Below are 18,154 nucleotides of genomic sequence, written 5' to 3' on the forward strand. Positions count from 1 at the left end.
GTTTCCTAAGCATTTTTGGACACAAAGAAAGGTTCTAGAACATTTTCCTATAAGTGCCACACCAATTTCAGCAAGGAGACCCTTTTTCCTTGCCTTGCAAGGCATTCTAGAAGCCTAATCCTTTCTTATCTAATATGCCGCACCTTTTGGCCTTTTCCCTTGGGGATTCTGATTGTTTAAGCCTTTTTCCTTGTGGATTTGGATATTACAAGTCCATATCTGATTTCCCTAGGGTTTTATGTGCCTATATATATTGTTATTTATGCCTTGGTTGAACTACCACCTTCCATACACATCAATTCACGCTAGAAACATCTCCCCATTCTCTGCCGCAGCCACCACCACCATTCTTCCATAATTCCTGACCAAAACCACCCCTTGCCGCACCACCCATCCATCCTAAACACCACCATACTATCCCCCATCCATTCAACACCATCCATAACCCCAAAACCTGTCCCCAGGCTTTATGCTGCAATAAGGAGGAAGGAGAAGTTCATGGATGCACCTGCTGTCCAAGTTGGCGCGTCTAGGTGTTGTCTTTCTTTGGATTTCAATGTTTAAATTTATTTATCTTTGCTTTGTGCGTATGAGGAACTAAACCCCCCTTGGCTAAGGGGGGATTCAAAACCATGTTCATGCTTGCTATATAATTTGATTACTTTCAGTTGCATTTCATAAGTTGTGAATTCAATTTGCTTATCTATATGAATTAAAACTGATTTGTGTGTGTTGGTTGAGAGTGCACACTTAATTTTCATGCATAAATCTGATGCTAGGATATAAGGGATTTTCACCTAATCGTTATGAATTTATATTCAAGAGTAGTAAAGGTTGCTAATCACAATCGTGTTTAGTAAATTCTTGGAATAAGTTTCATGCAATTCATAGTAACAAGTGCCTCGTCAATGCTTATGATTTTCATAGAACTTAATGATTCTTGCTTGTATCTCTATTATGCAATTCATGTAGGGAACTTGTGGGGAATGCTTTGGGTTGTTGTATGCAATCATCCAATTCAATAACTTTAGGAAAATCTTAGGGTTAATTAGTGCAATTCACGGTTAATCTGGGGCGTTGAGGATTCATAGTTTATTGAAAAGCAATTGGAAATCATTTTGTATGCAAGTGTGACATGTGTGGAGAAGAACCTCTTAGCTAGCCAATCATCCATCTAATTCACCAAATTTCATTTAAAATCTGTTTAAGTCTTTCTTGTTTAATTTCATTTAATTTTCGTCCAAAACCAAACCCCCTTTACTTTATAGTGTCTAACTAGTTAGAATATGTTTTAGATTGTGTTTTTAAGTGTTTTGAGTCAAGAAAACCCAAAAATTCGTCCAAATGAGTGTTAGAGTTCAAATATGCCCAGTTTGTGTTTTTAGGCAGATTTGAGTGTTTTTGGGCTGTTTTGAGTCTTTGGAGTTGTTTTAGTGTTTTCTAGTTTAGTTTTGCATTCTTTGAGTCTAGTTTAGTGTTTTAAACTTTGTTTTATGTTTTTGAGTCAGTTTTAAGTGTTTTAGCAATCCCTCCTAATCCCCGGCCTAGAACGATCCCTACTTACATACTTTGCTACAATTGATAAAAAGAGGGTTTAATTTGTGTGCTTATATATTTTGCACCAATATCTAAAGTGGGTTTCTTTTAAGCATGGTATACAAACCCAATATCTGTCAATGTTTAATTGACATGTTCGCAAAGGATCTAGAGATAATATTACAGTCTGAGAATAAGAGGTAAAATCAATTTTCCTAATATAAATATACCAGCCTCTTCTTAGCAAGGATCTTGTTCCATTGTAATGGGACTGTAAACACGAAAATTCTGTCTCGAATGAAACAAGAACACGTGTACAAAGTAGATTTGTATTGATTTGAATTTGTAGGTTACAATCTCTGTTTACAACTTTTCCTCTAACTCAATCTTCAAATTTGATGTAGATGCATGATTGTTGATCCAAGGGTAACGATGACTTGATCTCAGACGAATGGTTGAACGATTGCTTCAAGTTTTATGCTTGAAAACAACGCGTGGATGATCTTCACCTCAAGGGTGCGGCAAAGGTGGTGTTTGATGCGGGATTTCATTGCTTCAAGGGTCTTGGCGACTTGATCTTGAAACGAACGTTGTTACAAGTTTATAAGCTTGCAACAAAGTCTTGAAGGAATCGGCACAAGTGCTTGTTGATTCTTCAAGGGAGTGCTTCGGCTTTGGTTGGGAGAAAGCTTTGGCTTTGGTTGAATGTTATTCGAAAAGAGCTTTGGCAGCGTATTAGTCTTCAAAGGTTTTGCAGGTTCTTTTATGTAGAGATTTTTTCGACCCCAATGCTTGTGGGAGGACCTTGTATTTATAGGCTTCTCAAAGCTTGCCTTTGGGTGGATTTGACCTTGATTTGTGTCTTGATTCTTCCATGGGAGAATTTAGGCATGTTTTGTATCTTAATTTCAACCACTTTACTCCTTTGGCTAAAATTATAAGGCCTTGTTGCCTATTTTGTGAGTAATCTTCAATTCTTGCTTGTTTTATGAAGATGCCTTAACTTTCCGGTTTTAGGATCAATCTAGACCTTTTTGCCAAATTTAAGGGATTCTCCCTTGTTTGCTGAGTTTTTTGGGAAGTTTTCTACTTCGTTTGCTTGATTTATGTCACATGGAGCTTTGCGATGCATTCTTTGTATGCAACGAAAATTACATGTCTACAGGGACCATAGGGTCCTCATAGGGATCATGTACTTACTGAATAGAACCCCTATAATCTGGAGCAGAAAATGAGAGAAACAGTAAAATACATAAGAAGTCCTATATTATATATAGCACTACGATGGTATTATTCCTACGATGGTATTATTCCTATTTTGTTTTTGCTAAACGGGATCCCTACTAAGAACTCCCAATTATATATAGCATATGTAAAATATGTTTTATTATGATCTAACTATTTTGTGAATGCAACACGAATTCCTAACATTAGATTTGAGACTACTAGGTAGAACTGAAAACTTAAATAAAATCACAAAGTGTAGTATTGTACACTATGGAAAAATCCCATCTGCATAATTCCAAGAAATAGTTGGCAATTTGTGGAAGAATATGTACAAAATACGTACATAAATGTATAATAAAATACCCTGGGCCCTGGCTCAAAGAAAATGATCAAAGGTCTGTGAATGCTGTCAATTTCAATATTTTGAAAGGCGAGGTTTCATGGATAGCTCTGTCTAGACAAAAGTCTTCACCTCAAAAGATCTAAATAATTTTAATAAATATATATATATATATATATATATATATATATATAATATAAAAAAATGTAATACTTTATAAAACAAATGTTAATTGTCTTTTAAAAAAGCAATCAAATTAATCAACAATTTTCCTCAAAAAAAAAAAAAAATCAAAAATCAACCAAATAGAGTTATACATCCCGTTTGGTGGGTTGGATGAGATAGGTTGTTATCAATTAAATACACTTGAGTCCAGTTCATTGTTTGTTGTGTCAAAATGTGAGATGAACAATATTGGACATAATTGGTTATGAATCCACAATAAAGTCTGTTATTTAACCTATTTTTATACATAGGTTACAAGTTCCTGCTAACTCAATCATATCCCTAAGACTCAATCACGTCCAGCTCACCAAACGGAGCCCTAGAGTATTAAGTAAGTGTCTATTTATATGTATATGAGAGTAAAATTTGAGTGGGATACATAGTCTTAAAAAAGAGAAATGAGAATAATATAATGTTTTTTTAAGAAAAGAATAATATAAAGTTAAAATACAATAAAAACAAAAAGATGTTTTATCTTTTTTATTTCGTGGGTTGTCATGAGAATATCCAAAAAAAATGCTTATCTATTCTAAAAAAATAATAAAAACAAAAACAAAAAGATACTTATTTATCTATTTTGTATATGAGGAAAAAATAATATGAAAAAAAAAGGAGGAATAGAAAAAGATAGTGGGGTAATAAATGTCAGTGAAATGGGTCAATTTAAGTTTTAAGGAGAAAAAAATATAAAAAAATCAAAATAAAAAAACGAAAACCCTCACAAGTGGCCCTTTACCACAATAGTGGAAAGATGTTAAGCCTTGCATGACGGCATGAGTCAATTCCGTCAGTGGCTAATATAATATCTAATATAACAAAATCTATCGTTTGACTAAAAAAAAAAACCCCTCGTCTTCTTCATCTTGTTAGCTGGCCACCCCAGCTTTGCAACTTCATCTTTTTCTCGGCATCCCAACTCTGCAACTCAAAAAATTATGAATTATGCAAATTAAACAAGAAAAAGGGACGCTCTAATAGGCGTGCCTCAACCACGTCTAGGCAAGTTTTTGCCTACTCCCGATGGGCAGAGGTGATTTAATGGTCGCCCCGGCCTCCATAGCCGTCTAAGCACGCCCCATTTTAAAACACTGGTAAACTTTTATGTCAGTGAACCAAGCCCTTTGACCTAAGCTAATCCAGACAACACTGAAATTACAGTAACTTTGAGAATGCAGAGAAACCAGTAATTCATCAAGAAATGACTTCGAATGCAATGCATTTGGCATGTCTAATATCTATGAGATTGATGCTAGTGACAAAACATAACAAAACAGAAAAGGACAGCAACGTCTAAGTACCGTCCAGTTCACAACATAAAAGGTTAGGAAAAATGGACTCATTCAGTCAATCCTTGAACTGGTCAGACATGCAGTAGTAGCATAGAACTAAACAAGCTAGGCAAGATATGCAAATAAAGCATTACCACTTGAAGTAAAAATAAAACTTGCACAGATCCGTGTTGCCGCCTTGGGGAAAAGTAGAATCACTAAATAAAGTTCTCCAAATAAAGTTCTCCGTGGGACAGAAGACAATATTAAGGCAAGAATAGGAAAAAGTTTAAAGGGAGCCAAACCATAAAGCTCCAACATATATATTGCTAAGCTTCTGTGAAAATGCCGGCCAATTCTTTGCTTCCTTCAACCATATATGATGCTTTCCTGAGACTATCAACTCATAACAGAAACACATGCATCTTCTAATGTCCTTACGACTTCATTCAATAGAGATTTGTTCACCATGGCTGTGATCCCTTTTCTTACTCTCATTTTCATGGCTCAGAAAAATGAGCTCTCACTAGCAACCATTAAACCAAGCAATTTACAGACATACATTGTCAATGTAAGGCAACCAGAGGGCAGAGTTTTTGCTCAAATAGAAGACCTGAAGAGCTGGCATGAATCTTTTCTGCCCGTTACCACGGCAAGCGCAGATGAATAGCCACGCATGCCTACTCGTACCAAGAAGTGATTAGTGGTTTTGCTGCTAGACCAACTCAGGACGAAGTAAAAGCAATGCAGGAGATGGATGGCTTTGTGGCAGCACATCCTAAAAGAGTAGTTCATCGGAAAACTACACACACCCAACTTCTTGGGGCTGCACCAACAAACCAGAATACGGAAGGATTCAAATTTTGGGAAGGGAGTGATCTTGGAGTGCTGGATGGTGGAATTGAGCCCATCCATCCTTCATGTAGTGGTGCAGGAATTCCACCTCCACCCACTAAATGGAAGGGGAGGTGTGACTTTAATGCATCAGACTGCAACAACAAATTAATTGGTCCAAAGGCTTTCAATATTGCAGCTGAGGCCCTGAAAGAGAGAAGCCTGAGGAACCGATTGATATAGACAGACATGGGAAACACAAAGCAAGTATAGCTTCTGGTGCTTTTGTGCAGAATGCTGATGTTCTAGGACATGCCAAATGTATGGCAATTGGGACACACCTCATGCCTACCTAGCAATGTACAAGGGGTGCTTCAGAGGCTAATATACTAGCTGCACCTGAAGCAGCTGTTCAGGATGGTGTTGACATGATCTCAATCTCCCTTGGTGAAGATTCAGTTCCATTTTTCGAGGCAGCATTGCAATCAGCTCATTTGCGGCAATCCAAAAAGGAATATTTGTAAGTTGTGCAGTTGGAAATTCTGGCCCATTTAACGGCACAATATCTAATGAAGCCCCCTGGATCCTAACAGTTGGAGCAAGCACCATAGACAGGCATATTGTAGCCACAACAAAGCTTGGAAATGAAGAAGTATTTGATGGTGATCTCTCATTGAGCCAAGAGATTTCCCTTCAACATTAATGCCTCCTATTTATGCTGGATAAATGGTAATGATTCTGCACTGTGCGCTCAAGGATACCTGAAAGGTCTCCTTGTTAAAGGCAAGGTAGTTGTGTGAGCAAGGGGGAGGAATAAGAAGAATTGCTAAGGGAGAGGTGAAAAACGCTGGAGGGCTGCCATGATTCTTTTTAATGAAGAAACTGATGGTGTGAGTACTTCAGCTGATGTTCATGTTCTTCCCGCAACAGATGTGAGCGCAACACCAGCAGCAACAATCTTATTCAGAGGAACTGCAGTCAGAGACTCATCTACTCTGGCTGTTGCTTCCCTCTCTTCAAGAGTCCCTAAGCTGGCAAATCCAGGTATTCAGAAACCAGACTTTATTGGACCAGGTGTGAGCATTCTTGCTGCATGGCCATTCCCTGTTGACAATACCACAAACTCAAAGGTCAATTTCAACATAATTTCTGGAACTTCAATGTCATGTCCGCATCTCAGTTGAATTGCTGCTTTGCTTAAGAGCTCTCACCCTTGCTGGTCACCAGCTACCATTAAATCTGCTATAATGATTTCTACTTACCTTCTAAATTTGGAAGGCAAACCTATTCTTGATGAAACATTTAAGCCTGCAGATGTTTTAGCCACCAGTGCTGGCCATGTCAATCCATCAAAGGCAAATGATCCAGGATTAGTTTATGATATTCAACCAGATGATTATATCCCTTATCTTTGTGGCTTGGGCAACAAAGACGATGAAGTATCATTGCGCACCGACAAATACAGGGCTCAAAGGTATCGAGCATACCTGAAAGAGAGCTGAACTATCCTTCATTTTCTGTCACATTGGGACCATCTCAGACATTCACGAGAACTCTTACAAATGTTCGCGAGGCATATTCATCTTAAGCAGTCAAGGTTAATGCACCAGAAGGAGTATATGTGAGTGTCAAGCCCAAAAACACTTAACTTTGCAAAAGTGAACCAAAAGATGTTAGTTCTCAGTGACATTCATCCGTTTGGTTCAAAAGGCAAAGCTGGTGAATTCACTCGAGGATTTCTGGCATGGGTATGGGTTTCTGCTAAATATCTTGTTAGGAGTCCGGTTTCTGTTAAATTACAGTGTGATAGATCCCTCGATCAACCTTAACCCAGAGAGGCCATGAGAGGACTCGAAAAGAGAGAATGACAAAAGAACTTGGATATTATTTCATAAACTGTTTTCTGTTTCTTACAAACCCAACCATATAGCAACTTTCCCAACTACTTTCACCTAATTACAGCTATACTAACAACTGTATTACAAGTATTACAGCTTCATCACTCTGATGATGACATCTGGCACAATCACAATTGCTTTATAACCACTATTAGCTACTAGAAATCCCATCAGAATCCTAACATTACTCCTGTGTTAACCACTCTGCGGTCTAAAATAGCTTCTAGTACAGGTTCATCGGTCATTAAGCCAGCATCTTGAACTGTTGGTAAAGGAATAGTAGTAGTGATTGCAGTTCCCAGCTTCTTTTTGAGACATGAAACATGAAAAACTGGGTGGATCTTAGAATGACTTGGGAGTTTCAACCAATACGCCACAGGCCCAACTCGATCAAGAATCTCAAAGGGACCATAGAATCTAGGATGCAGCTTATGAAAGGGATGCAAGGCTAGTGACTTCCGCTGGTAGGGAACCAATCTGAGATAGACAAAGTCACCAATTGCAAATGATCTCTCAGTTCAATGTTTGTTTGCTTGAGTTGTCATTCGTTCCTGAGCAGCTGCTAAGTTGGTCTTTAACAAAGATAAAATTCGAGTCCTGTCTTTCAAGCACTGATCCACCACATCAATTTTTGTTGTACCAAGTTCATAGAGTGGAACATGTGGTGGTGGCTGTCCATACACTATTTCATAAGGTGTCATTTTAGCTGCAGAATGGTATGAGGTGTTATAGCTCCATTCTGCCCAAGGGAGCCATGTCAACCATTGCTTGGGTTGCAAGCTATATAAACACCTCAAATATGTTTCCAGACATCTATTTAGAACTTCAGTTTGTCCATCAGTTTGAGGATGGAAACCTGAACTGAGACAGAGCTTGGATCCTTGAAGTTTAAAAAATTCCTTCCAAAATGAGCTCATGAAGATTGGGTCTCTATCAGATACTATGGAAGTAGGCATTCCATGCAATTTAAACACCTGATCAATAAAGACTTGTGCCACTGAATGTGCAGTATATGGATGAGATAAGGGTAAAAAATGTGCAGCTTTTGAGAATCTGTCAACAATGACAAATATATCTGATTTACCCTTGCAGAGAGGGAGTCCAGTGATCAAATCCATAGCTACATCAGACCAAATTCTTTGTGGGATTGGTAGTGGATTAAGAAGTCCAGCAGGTGCAAGTGTCTCATACTTATTCTTCTGACAAACATCACATCCAGCAATCAGTTCTTTAATATTGTTTTTCATACCCTTCGTGGCCTGCAGATGGAGTACAATGGTGTTCTTCAAATATTCTTGTCTTCCATGGACTTGTAGGACTAACAACAATCCTATTCTTATACTTAAAAAATCCATTATCAAGCTGGTACTTAAGAAAATTTAATGGAATCAAATCTGAGGTTTTGTGTAAAACAGCTTGAGACTACTGTAAAATCCAGTCATCTTTTTCGACATGCCTCCGCAGATCGTCGAGCCAAGACATATAAGGATATGATAAGGCAAGTAAATCACTGTCAAAGTTTGTGCAGTTTAGTGTGACTGAAGCAACATTGCTTTGATCAGTACCCACAACCATGCTTGAAGCCATAGCAATTTCATTACCTGGACCAATAGCTGAATTATCCTGAGAATTGAACATTCTAGATAATGCATCAGCTGCTTTATTGTCACTACCCTTTCTATACTGGATTTCATAATCAAATCCCAGTAACTTGGAAGCCCACTTTTGCTGGAAAGAAGAATTAGCTCGGTTCTGGAGAAAATATTTGAGGCTGTGATGGTCTGTCTTTATAATGAAATGGTTTCCCAGTAAATAGGACTGCCACTTTTTAATTGCATGAACAACAGCTAACATTTCTCTTTCATATGCAGATGTTTCCCAGTAAATAGGACTGCCACTTTTTAATTGCATGAACCACAACTAACATTTCTCTTTCATATGCAGATAGTGCCTGATTCTTTGGTCCTAAAAGCTGACTAGTAAATGTTATAGGCCTGCCTCTTTGCTGCAAAACTGCCCCTATCCCAGTGCCTGAAGCATCACTTTCAATAACAAATGGTTTTGAAAAATCCGGTAGTGCTAAGACCTGAGGAGATAACATTGCGTTTTTCAGTTCTTGAAATGCACCAGTGGCTGCAGAACTCCATTTAAACCCATCCTTCTTAGTGAGTTGAGTCAGAGGTCCACTGATTCTTCCAAATTGAGGAATGAACTTCCTATAATAACCAGTTAAGCCCAGAAAACCCCGTAAAGCTTTCACAGATTTAGGTAAAGGCCAATCTGCAATGGCTTGCAATTTGGAAGGGTCAGCAGCTACTCCATTCTGAGAGACAATATGGCCTAGATATTCAATTTGCTGTTTCCCAAAAACACACTTAGATAGTTTCACAAACAAGTGGTGGAGTTCGAGTATACTGAGGGCAATGCTTACATGCTGCAGGTGCAATTCCCAAGAAGCACTATATATCAGAATATCATCAAAGAAAACTAAGATCAAGTTCCTCAAGTAAGGCCTAAATATCTCATTCATTAAGCTTTGGAAAGATGCAGGGGCATTTGTTAAGCCAAAAGGCATAACGAGGAATTCATAATGTCCCTCATGAGTTCTGAAAGCAGTCTTGTCAATATCTGTGGGGTGCATACGAATTTGATGATAATCGAACCTAAGATCTAGTTTAGAAAAATATTTTGCACCAAGGAGCTCATCCAATAACTCATCAATCAATGGTATAGGGATTGTGAGGAGATTAAGTGCCCTATAATCCAGGCACATCCTCCAAGTACCCTCATTTTTCTCCACCAAGAGCACTGGAGAAGAGAATGGACTATGGCTTGGCCTGATGAAACCTGATTCCAGTAACTCCTTCACACATTTCTTTATTTCAGTTTTCTGGAATGGACCATACTTGTAAGGTCGAGCACTAGGTGGTTTGCATCCTTCCAACAAGGGTATTCTGTGATCATGTGGTCTGGATGGAGGTAGCCCAGATGGGCTTTGAAAAATAGGTTGATACTTTGCTAAAAAAACTTGCAGATCATTATCTTGGTTAGAATTCAACTTAGAATGAGTAGATGGAACTGTGTTGTCTGCACCAACTTGCAAAACAAATAAGGCAGCTCCTAGGTAATGTTCATGGGTGAGTAACTTGTCCATTTGCAAGGAAGAAATGGATTGAGGTTCTTGGGGCTGAGGGCTTGATATGGAAAAAGTAGTGGTGCCAACTACAAACTGCATAATCATTTTATCAAAATCCCATAGTACTGGTCCTAATGTTCTCAACCATTGTATGCCCAAAACAATATCACAACCACCCAAGGGGAGAGCATAAAAATCAAGCACAGTTGCATAATTTTTGTATTTGAATGGAAACTTAAGCTAAACATCCAGTGCTAGTGAGGGATCCCCCATTTGCAATCTTCACAGTAAATGGGTGTGTGGTATCTAGATGACCCTTTAATTGTTTGACCAATGAGATATCAATGAAATTATGTGAACTACCTGAATCTACCAGGAAAATAGTAGGACAATTGAGTACTAACCCACTGATTTTCATTGTTCGGATGGACTTTGGAGCAAGCATTCCATAGAATGCACAAGCGGTTACCTCAGGCTCTTCATTGTCATCAGAGTGATGCTTGATAATGTCTCCATTTTCGTACACATCTATGAGGAGTATTTGTCGTTTGGGACCAGCACACACATGCTCTCTTGAAAACTTTTCATCACAGTTAAAACATAACCTATTCTTCCTTCAAAATTCAATTTCTGCTGCTGTTAAGCGCCTGAAATTCCCATTTCTTGAAGAATTCTCAGTCTTTGGCATGGTGGTGATATCAGATAACTGTGTTGGACTGAATTGAGATGCAGATGAAGTGTTTCTTGAAAAAGATCGAACCTTCAATTATGCCAGTTTGGCATCCACTTGTTGGGAGTAAGCAATGGCAAATTTCCGTCATGGCAAATTTCCGTCATGAACATCAAATGGTCGCAGGATCTTGACGTCATGGCAAATTTCCGGTTTCAAACCCCCGATGAAGTAGCTTTTCAAAAGTCCAGGGGTCATTTCCACCGTGCGATTTGCCAACCTCCTGAATTCCATGATATAGTTTCTGAGTAATCCAGATTGGCGAAGTTTCACCAAATTTTCAGTGCAGTCCATAAGGTCAGATGAACCAAATTCCCTGCAAAAGATCTTTGTAAAATCTTCCCATTTGGGGTAGTTCTTGACGCAGTTCACCCATTGAAACCATTGAAGGGCTTCATTTTCCATATGAAAGGAAGCCATACGAACTTTCTTGTCTACTGCTGGGATATCAAAGTAATGCTCCGCCTTGTAAATCCATCAAAGAGGATCATCCCCTTCCTGGAAGCGAGGAAAATCCAATTTTACTAGAGGTGGTCTTGGTTGAAATCCTGAATCGTGACGGTTGAGATTCTGGGTTCTTGAATCGTCAGGCAGATTGGGGTCAGAGCGAGTTGCATCTGATGAATCTCCTAGGCAACCCATTTCACATTTGTCTAGAAAATCACGATGAAGCTTCTCAATTCGAGCATTCGAAGAATCTTGACGCCCTTCCATGGCATCGAACCTTTGGAGTAGTGTGTTGACAGTGCTGTTTATCGCAGCAAGATGATTCTGCGATTCCATAGCTTTCTTTGTTGATGCACAAATCATACGGCAGCAGAGAAGGGATGGAGAAATCAGTACTGGCTTGATACCAATGATAGATCCCTCGATCAACCTTAACCCAGAGAGGCCATGAGAGGACTCGAAGAGAGAGAATGACAAAAGAACTTGGATATTATTTCATAAACTGTTTTTTGTTTCTCACAAACCCAACTATATAGCAACTTTCCCAACTACTTTCACCTAATTACAGCTATACTAACAACTTTATTACAAGTATTACCGCTACATCACTCAGATGATGACATCTGGCACAATCACAATTGCTTTATAACCACTAGTAGCTACTAGAAATCCCATCAGAATCCTAACACAGTGACTATTGGATGCATATCGTATGGTGGTCACATTGTGACTTCTTGTGTTATCAAACTTTATGGAGTTGTGTGTGATCAAACATTCATATACCTACTCATTTCCTTATGTTTCCTTCAGTAACATGGCAACATTTTAAAGCAGATGACTACTGAGAGAATTTAAGTCTAGGACAGAAATAAACCTCACATACAAGTTACCAGAGATGGAGAAATCTTGGATCTGCTTCTAGTCGAAAAAACAATTAAAAAGGTAATATAGTAATAAAGTTAACAATAATAAACAGGATCTTGAAAGAGACAAAAGCTGCAAAAAATAGATGCCAAAGAATAAAAGGTAAAGAATAATCGCATAACCCAGTGCACTCTCTCACATCTAACTTGGATTTTATGTTAGTTTTTCAGTAAAACAGTGCTGATAGAAATCTAATTACTAATTTAACTTCCACTGGGATGACTCTCCTTACCTAGATGTTGAACACTGTCAGCAAAGAATACATATAGGAAATGAGAAGAATCCTAGCTCAAGAATGATAAACATTAGATTTCCTGTTAACTCACACATCGAGTCATCAGGTCTACATCTAAGGAAGCTAATACTTGTGAATACACTAAATACCCAGGAGGCAGATGCCCACATGCAATACAATGTCAAGCATTCTACCAAGGGAATTGCAGAGAAACTTTCCCATTGTAGGGACTCAATATAAGATTCATTAAGCAGTTACCATAGATTGAACCTCGACTGCATTGTCTCTGAATTTGATGTTTAAATAGTAACGGTGAAAACTGAAATGCATGAAAACTCATCAACCAAAACCTGGAGGCACATCAGGGTCCTCATCACTACCATCACATGCCTGCTTGTGCTCCATGTCTGTAGAAATGCCAGGTGCCATTCTGTTATCAACAGAATCATCCATCCTATCTTGTAACTGGTGTGAACTTCCCTTCCATTCTTCAATGGCTCCTTTAACATGAGGTAGAGGTAGTTGTAACGCATCATTATCATTTTTCTGATAATTGCCAGAAAAACAAAATCCCGGTGGTATTTTTGGCTCATTGTCAGACAACTTATCATCAATTTCACTGGCGACAGCAACAACTAAGCCATTACTGTCAACTTTGTATTGAACTGGAACATCACGAGTGGAGGGTTCACCCTCAGCTTCCCCATTTGGGTTAGTCAATTTATTGTAGACGGATTGAACAGTTTCTGCTATTTCACTTTTCATGCCATCACTTGATCTGATTATACCCCACAACCCATCAGATACGTGGCTCATTACTTGGTCCCTAGCAATTGGAAGCACACCAAAGGAAAAAAATCCAGCATTATCAGCTCCCCCATAACTTTACATTTCTAATCCTCTGACGGTAACCATTCAAAGAGAGATTGAATAAAGTTTGTAACTACCACTTAGAAGTCCCGAAGGCTAAATATCACCCTTATTTAATCATTTAATTGTAAAATGCTCTTAGTATTTTAACAAAGAGATACAAAACAACCACCACATAAACCTACACAGTCACCAGTCACATTTTAATCATCAAGAGAAGGCGAAAAATTAGTTACGTACCCAACCTCCTGATAAATGTCATCGGAAAGCTGTCTGGGTTTCATATTCTCAGCACCTTCACGATTAAGCGTGGCCGATTGCTTCACAATAGAAGCAATATTTTCTCGCAATTCTTCCTGCGATTAATTGCCCCTCTTTGAGAAATCCCACTCATAAATTTGGTTCAAATTTTCAAAACGTACAAATAAATAATTTCCAACCGTCCAAACAAACTTTCAATCTACTCCAATCCAATCCAAAAGTCCAAACATTGGCCAAATTAAAAATCAAATCGAATATTATTGAGTAAAATACAAGGTTCCCATAATAATTCAATGAATTTAATTAGAAAATTCAGTGGAAATTAGTTTAAAAAAAAAAGAACAAATCAGTAGAAAAAGGCTTGATTTTTACAATTATTAACAAGCACTTTAGACAAATCTGTTCCAGCATTCCCAGCAACAGCAGCCCTAATCATAAGAATTTAGATACAAACAAATACAGAAACTAGCGAATAATCATAAGAATTTAGAAACAAACAAATACAGAAACTAGCGAAATTTGTTACCCTAAGAAAGATGAGAGAGAGAGAGAGAGAGAGAGAAGGGTACGGACATTGTTTTTTAGCTTGAGGATGATGCTGCGGCGGAGCCTGTCGAAGTCTCCGTCGTCCTTGAGCTTGGCGATCACCTCCTCTTTGCTGACCTTGTGGTCGTGCGAGCACTCCATTGGATTTTTGCTTTGCTTCTTTGCATCCAAAACCCCTTACTTATTTGCCGCCACAACTTATAAGTTATAGCCTTAAGAAAAAGAACTTGTTGTAAATTTATTGGGTAAATTACATAGGAGCACATTAGGTTTGAAGTTTATTACAACCTCATACAACGTTTTTAAAATATTTGACTTTCATACATCATGTACCATTTTTTTTCAAAATAATACCTCCATTAGATTTTCCGTCCATTGATCCGTTAAGTGCTGATGTGGCTCGTGGTAAATTTTTTTTATTTTTTATTTTTTTTAAATCTGAATCTTCTAAATTAAAAAAATAAAAAAAATAAAAAAAGCCTGAAACCCATCCCTCCCCGCAGCCCCCCACCCCCATCCCAACCTACCCACACCTACCTCCACCTCCCCTACAATCCCCCACCCCTCCCCTCACCTTCCCGAAACCCCCAACAACAACAAAGCATTTTCTCACTAAGTAGGGTCGGCTATATGAATCCTAGAAAGCCATTGCGCTCGGTTTTGTGTCATGTCCTCCGTTAGATCCAAGTACTCTAAGTCTTTTCTTAGGGTCTCTTCCAAAGTTTTCCTAGGTCTTCCTCTACCCCTTCGGCCCTGAACCTCTGTCCCGTAGTCACATATTCGAACCGGAGCGTCAGTAGGCCTTCTTTGCTCATGTCCAAACCACCGTAACCGATTTTCTCTCATCTTTCCTTCAATTTCGGCTACTCCTACTTTACCTCGGATATCCTCATTCCCAATCTTATCCTTTCTCGTGTGCCCACACATCCCGGCGAAGCATCCTCATCTCCGCTACACCCATTTTGTGTACGTGTTGATGTTTCACCGCCCAACATTCTGTGCCATACAACATCGCTGGCCTTATTGTCGTCCTATAAAATTTTTCCTTGAGCTTCAGTGGCCTACGACGGTCACACAACACGCCAGATGCACTCCTCCACTTCATCCATCCAACTTGTATTCTATGGTTGAGATCTCCATCTAATTCTCCGTTCTTTTGCAAGATAGATCCTAGGTAGCGAAAACGGTCGCTTTTTGTGATCTTCGCTAGATTGCTCCAGTCATTAGTGTGGATAAGTATATAAATGGATAGAGATAGGAAAGTAAACACAAGATGTACGTGGTTCACCCAGATTGGCTACGTCTACGGAATAGAGGAGTTCTCATTAATTGTGAAGAGTTTACACAAGTACATAGGTTCAAGCTCTCCTTTAGTGAGTACAAGTGAATGATTTAGTACAAATGACATTAGGAAATATTGTACCGAAGTGTGGTATCGTCTTCACTTGCCTTATCTGTCTCATAGGTAGATGTGGCATCTTCTCTAGAAGTACTCTTCCTCTATCCAGGGGTGGCATCTTTAACTGGTGGTGATGCACAAGGTAATGTATCAATTTCACTTGAAGTTTACTTGTAGTTTCAGAGCGCGATACAAACCATATAGTAGGAGTCCCCCAAGTCGCCGAACTAGGGGATCTGCTAAAAGAGGTGACAGACAAGGTAAGCAATCAGAGCTCCAAGCAATCAGTCCCAGATCAGAAGTTTGATTTCGAGTTCCGGCTGATTGCTCTCATTCTCCCTATCTTGCAGGCAGCATGAAGGATAAAGAGAAGAAAAATGAGAAGGGATGATATGAGATACTTTTGCTTTTGAAGAAGTAACTTTCTACATGCTTATTCTTGAACTGGGCTAGAGGGTTTTCTGGTTTCCTCCGGAGTATAAGGCCGACTGAAGAATTTGATGGACAAAACAAGTCCATCAAATCTAGAGTACGTTCGACCCTGCTGATATGAGATACTTTTGCTTTTGACAGAGTAGTGGATGTATCGGCTCATGTGCTGTTACGCTTGTCTCCACATGCTTCCTTGTATCCTTCTCACTTGCCCTATCCGTTTCTCAGGCAGATGCGGTATCTTCCCTGAAAGCATAAGATGTTGAAGATGAGTACTCGAGAGCAATGCCAGGTAAGTAATCAGGTAAGGGGTTCCAGGCAGTCAGTTCTTGACTGGAAGCTTGATTCCAAGTGCTGACTGATTGCTCTCTTTCTCCTTGTCTTGCAGGTAAGAAAAAGGTCAAAGGAAAAGACAGGGAAAAAGCATGATATGGGATACTCTTGCTTTTAACCCTGATGATATGAGATATTCTTGCTCTGGTATAGCTTGTTTACAGAGATATTATCGGGGGGAAAGAAAGCTGAATATTTTGAAAGGCTTCGTTGGGAGTGCCCTATCAGATATGAGGAAGGGTTGAGCATTTTTGCAGGTCTGCCTGTCCGTTGGGGATGGAGGTCGACATATATAGGAGTCTCCCTAACAACAAGTAGTAATGTTATTCCTTTACCCTGCTGGGTCATAGCACGGTAGTGGGAGCTGCCAGCTTCACATATTTTAACTCTGTCAGAGCACTTTGAAAAAGTGGTATGTGGTATCTGGAAAACTGATGTTGCGTGTGAAGATTACAGACAAGTTTTATCCAAGGAGATCTGGCTCTCGAAGTTGGGAAAGTGGTGCCTCTTCGATTTTCGAACAAGCAATCCTGTCAGGGATCTGGCTCTCGAGATTCGGAGAACGATGCCTCTTCGATTTTTGAGAAAGCAATCCTGCGGGGGTCTGGCTCTCGAGATTCGAAGAGCGGTGTCTCTTCGATTTTTGAGAAAGTAATCATGTTGGGAGTCTAGCTTTCGAGATTCGGAGGGCGGTGCCTCTTCGATTTTGGAGCAAGCAATCTTGTGGGGAGTGTTTTCTTGAATGTGAGTAAAGGTTGGGTATGTTTGCTAATCTACCTTGCCACGGAGCACAGAGGTTGACACACAGGAACTTTCCAATTATCCAGCAGTGGTACTGTTCCTTTACCTTTGTGGGTAATAATATGGTAGCTAGACCTTCAAATTTTATGTGTCTAAACTTTGTTACTGTTGTTTCTTTGCTATTCTTTTACCCTTCTTGGTCAGAGCGATGTAGTGGGAGCTGCAAGCTTCACGTGTCTCAACTTTGTCAGAGAACTTTGGCAAAGTTATCTGTGGTACCCATGAGCTAATGTTGCGTGTGGGAAGTGGATGATTGAACAGTAAGATTCATGTGCTTTCTACTTCACCAGAAATCTTCGACAGAATGCCCGTAATTTCCGCAAAGTTGAATGTGCGTGTGACAGGTGCTGAGAAGGCTGAAATAGTAGGTGCCTCTTCGATTTCTGAGATCGGCCCTCGTGGTCTCTGAGCAGCCCAGCTTTTGAGAAAGCAAGCGCCTCTTCGATTTCTGAGATCGGCCTTCGTGGTTTGTGAGCAGCCCATCTTTTGAGAAAGCAAACGCCTCTTCGATTTCTGAGATCGACCCTCGTGGTCTCTGAGCAGCCCAGCTTTTGAGAAAGCAAACGCCTCTTCGATTTCTGATCAGGCGCCTCTTCGATTTTTGAAGCTTCGTCGAGTGCAGATTTTTATAGAGGCTGACATTAAGTTCCAAAGCACACTTGAATCTCCACCAGTAGAAGCTCCATTCTTGCACTTCTAAGATCTTGATTTG

At 39.4% G+C, this 18,154-nt stretch overlaps 1 protein-coding gene and 1 pseudogene across 1 annotated transcript; one reads left to right on the forward strand and one right to left on the reverse strand.

The window, feature by feature from the left end:
• Positions 1–5,065: 5,065 nt before the first annotated feature.
• On the forward strand, positions 5,066–7,259 carry LOC126625470 (subtilisin-like protease 4; annotated as a pseudogene).
• Positions 7,260–12,661: 5,402 nt separating this feature from the next.
• LOC126624932 (uncharacterized) lies at positions 12,662–14,670 on the reverse strand. Its single transcript, XM_050293977.1, has 3 exons — positions 14,505–14,670; positions 13,911–14,026; positions 12,662–13,626 (listed from the first exon to the last, which is right to left on the reverse strand). The coding sequence occupies exons 1-3, from the start codon at positions 14,616–14,618 to the stop codon at positions 13,140–13,142; spliced, it is 717 nt and encodes a 238-aa protein (XP_050149934.1). The 5' UTR covers positions 14,619–14,670; the 3' UTR covers positions 12,662–13,139.
• Between the last annotated feature and the right edge of the window lie 3,484 nt (positions 14,671–18,154).

This window comes from Malus sylvestris, chromosome 6 (assembly GCF_916048215.2).
Source record: "Malus sylvestris chromosome 6, drMalSylv7.2, whole genome shotgun sequence".
NCBI classification, from domain to species: Eukaryota; Viridiplantae; Streptophyta; class Magnoliopsida; order Rosales; family Rosaceae; genus Malus; species Malus sylvestris.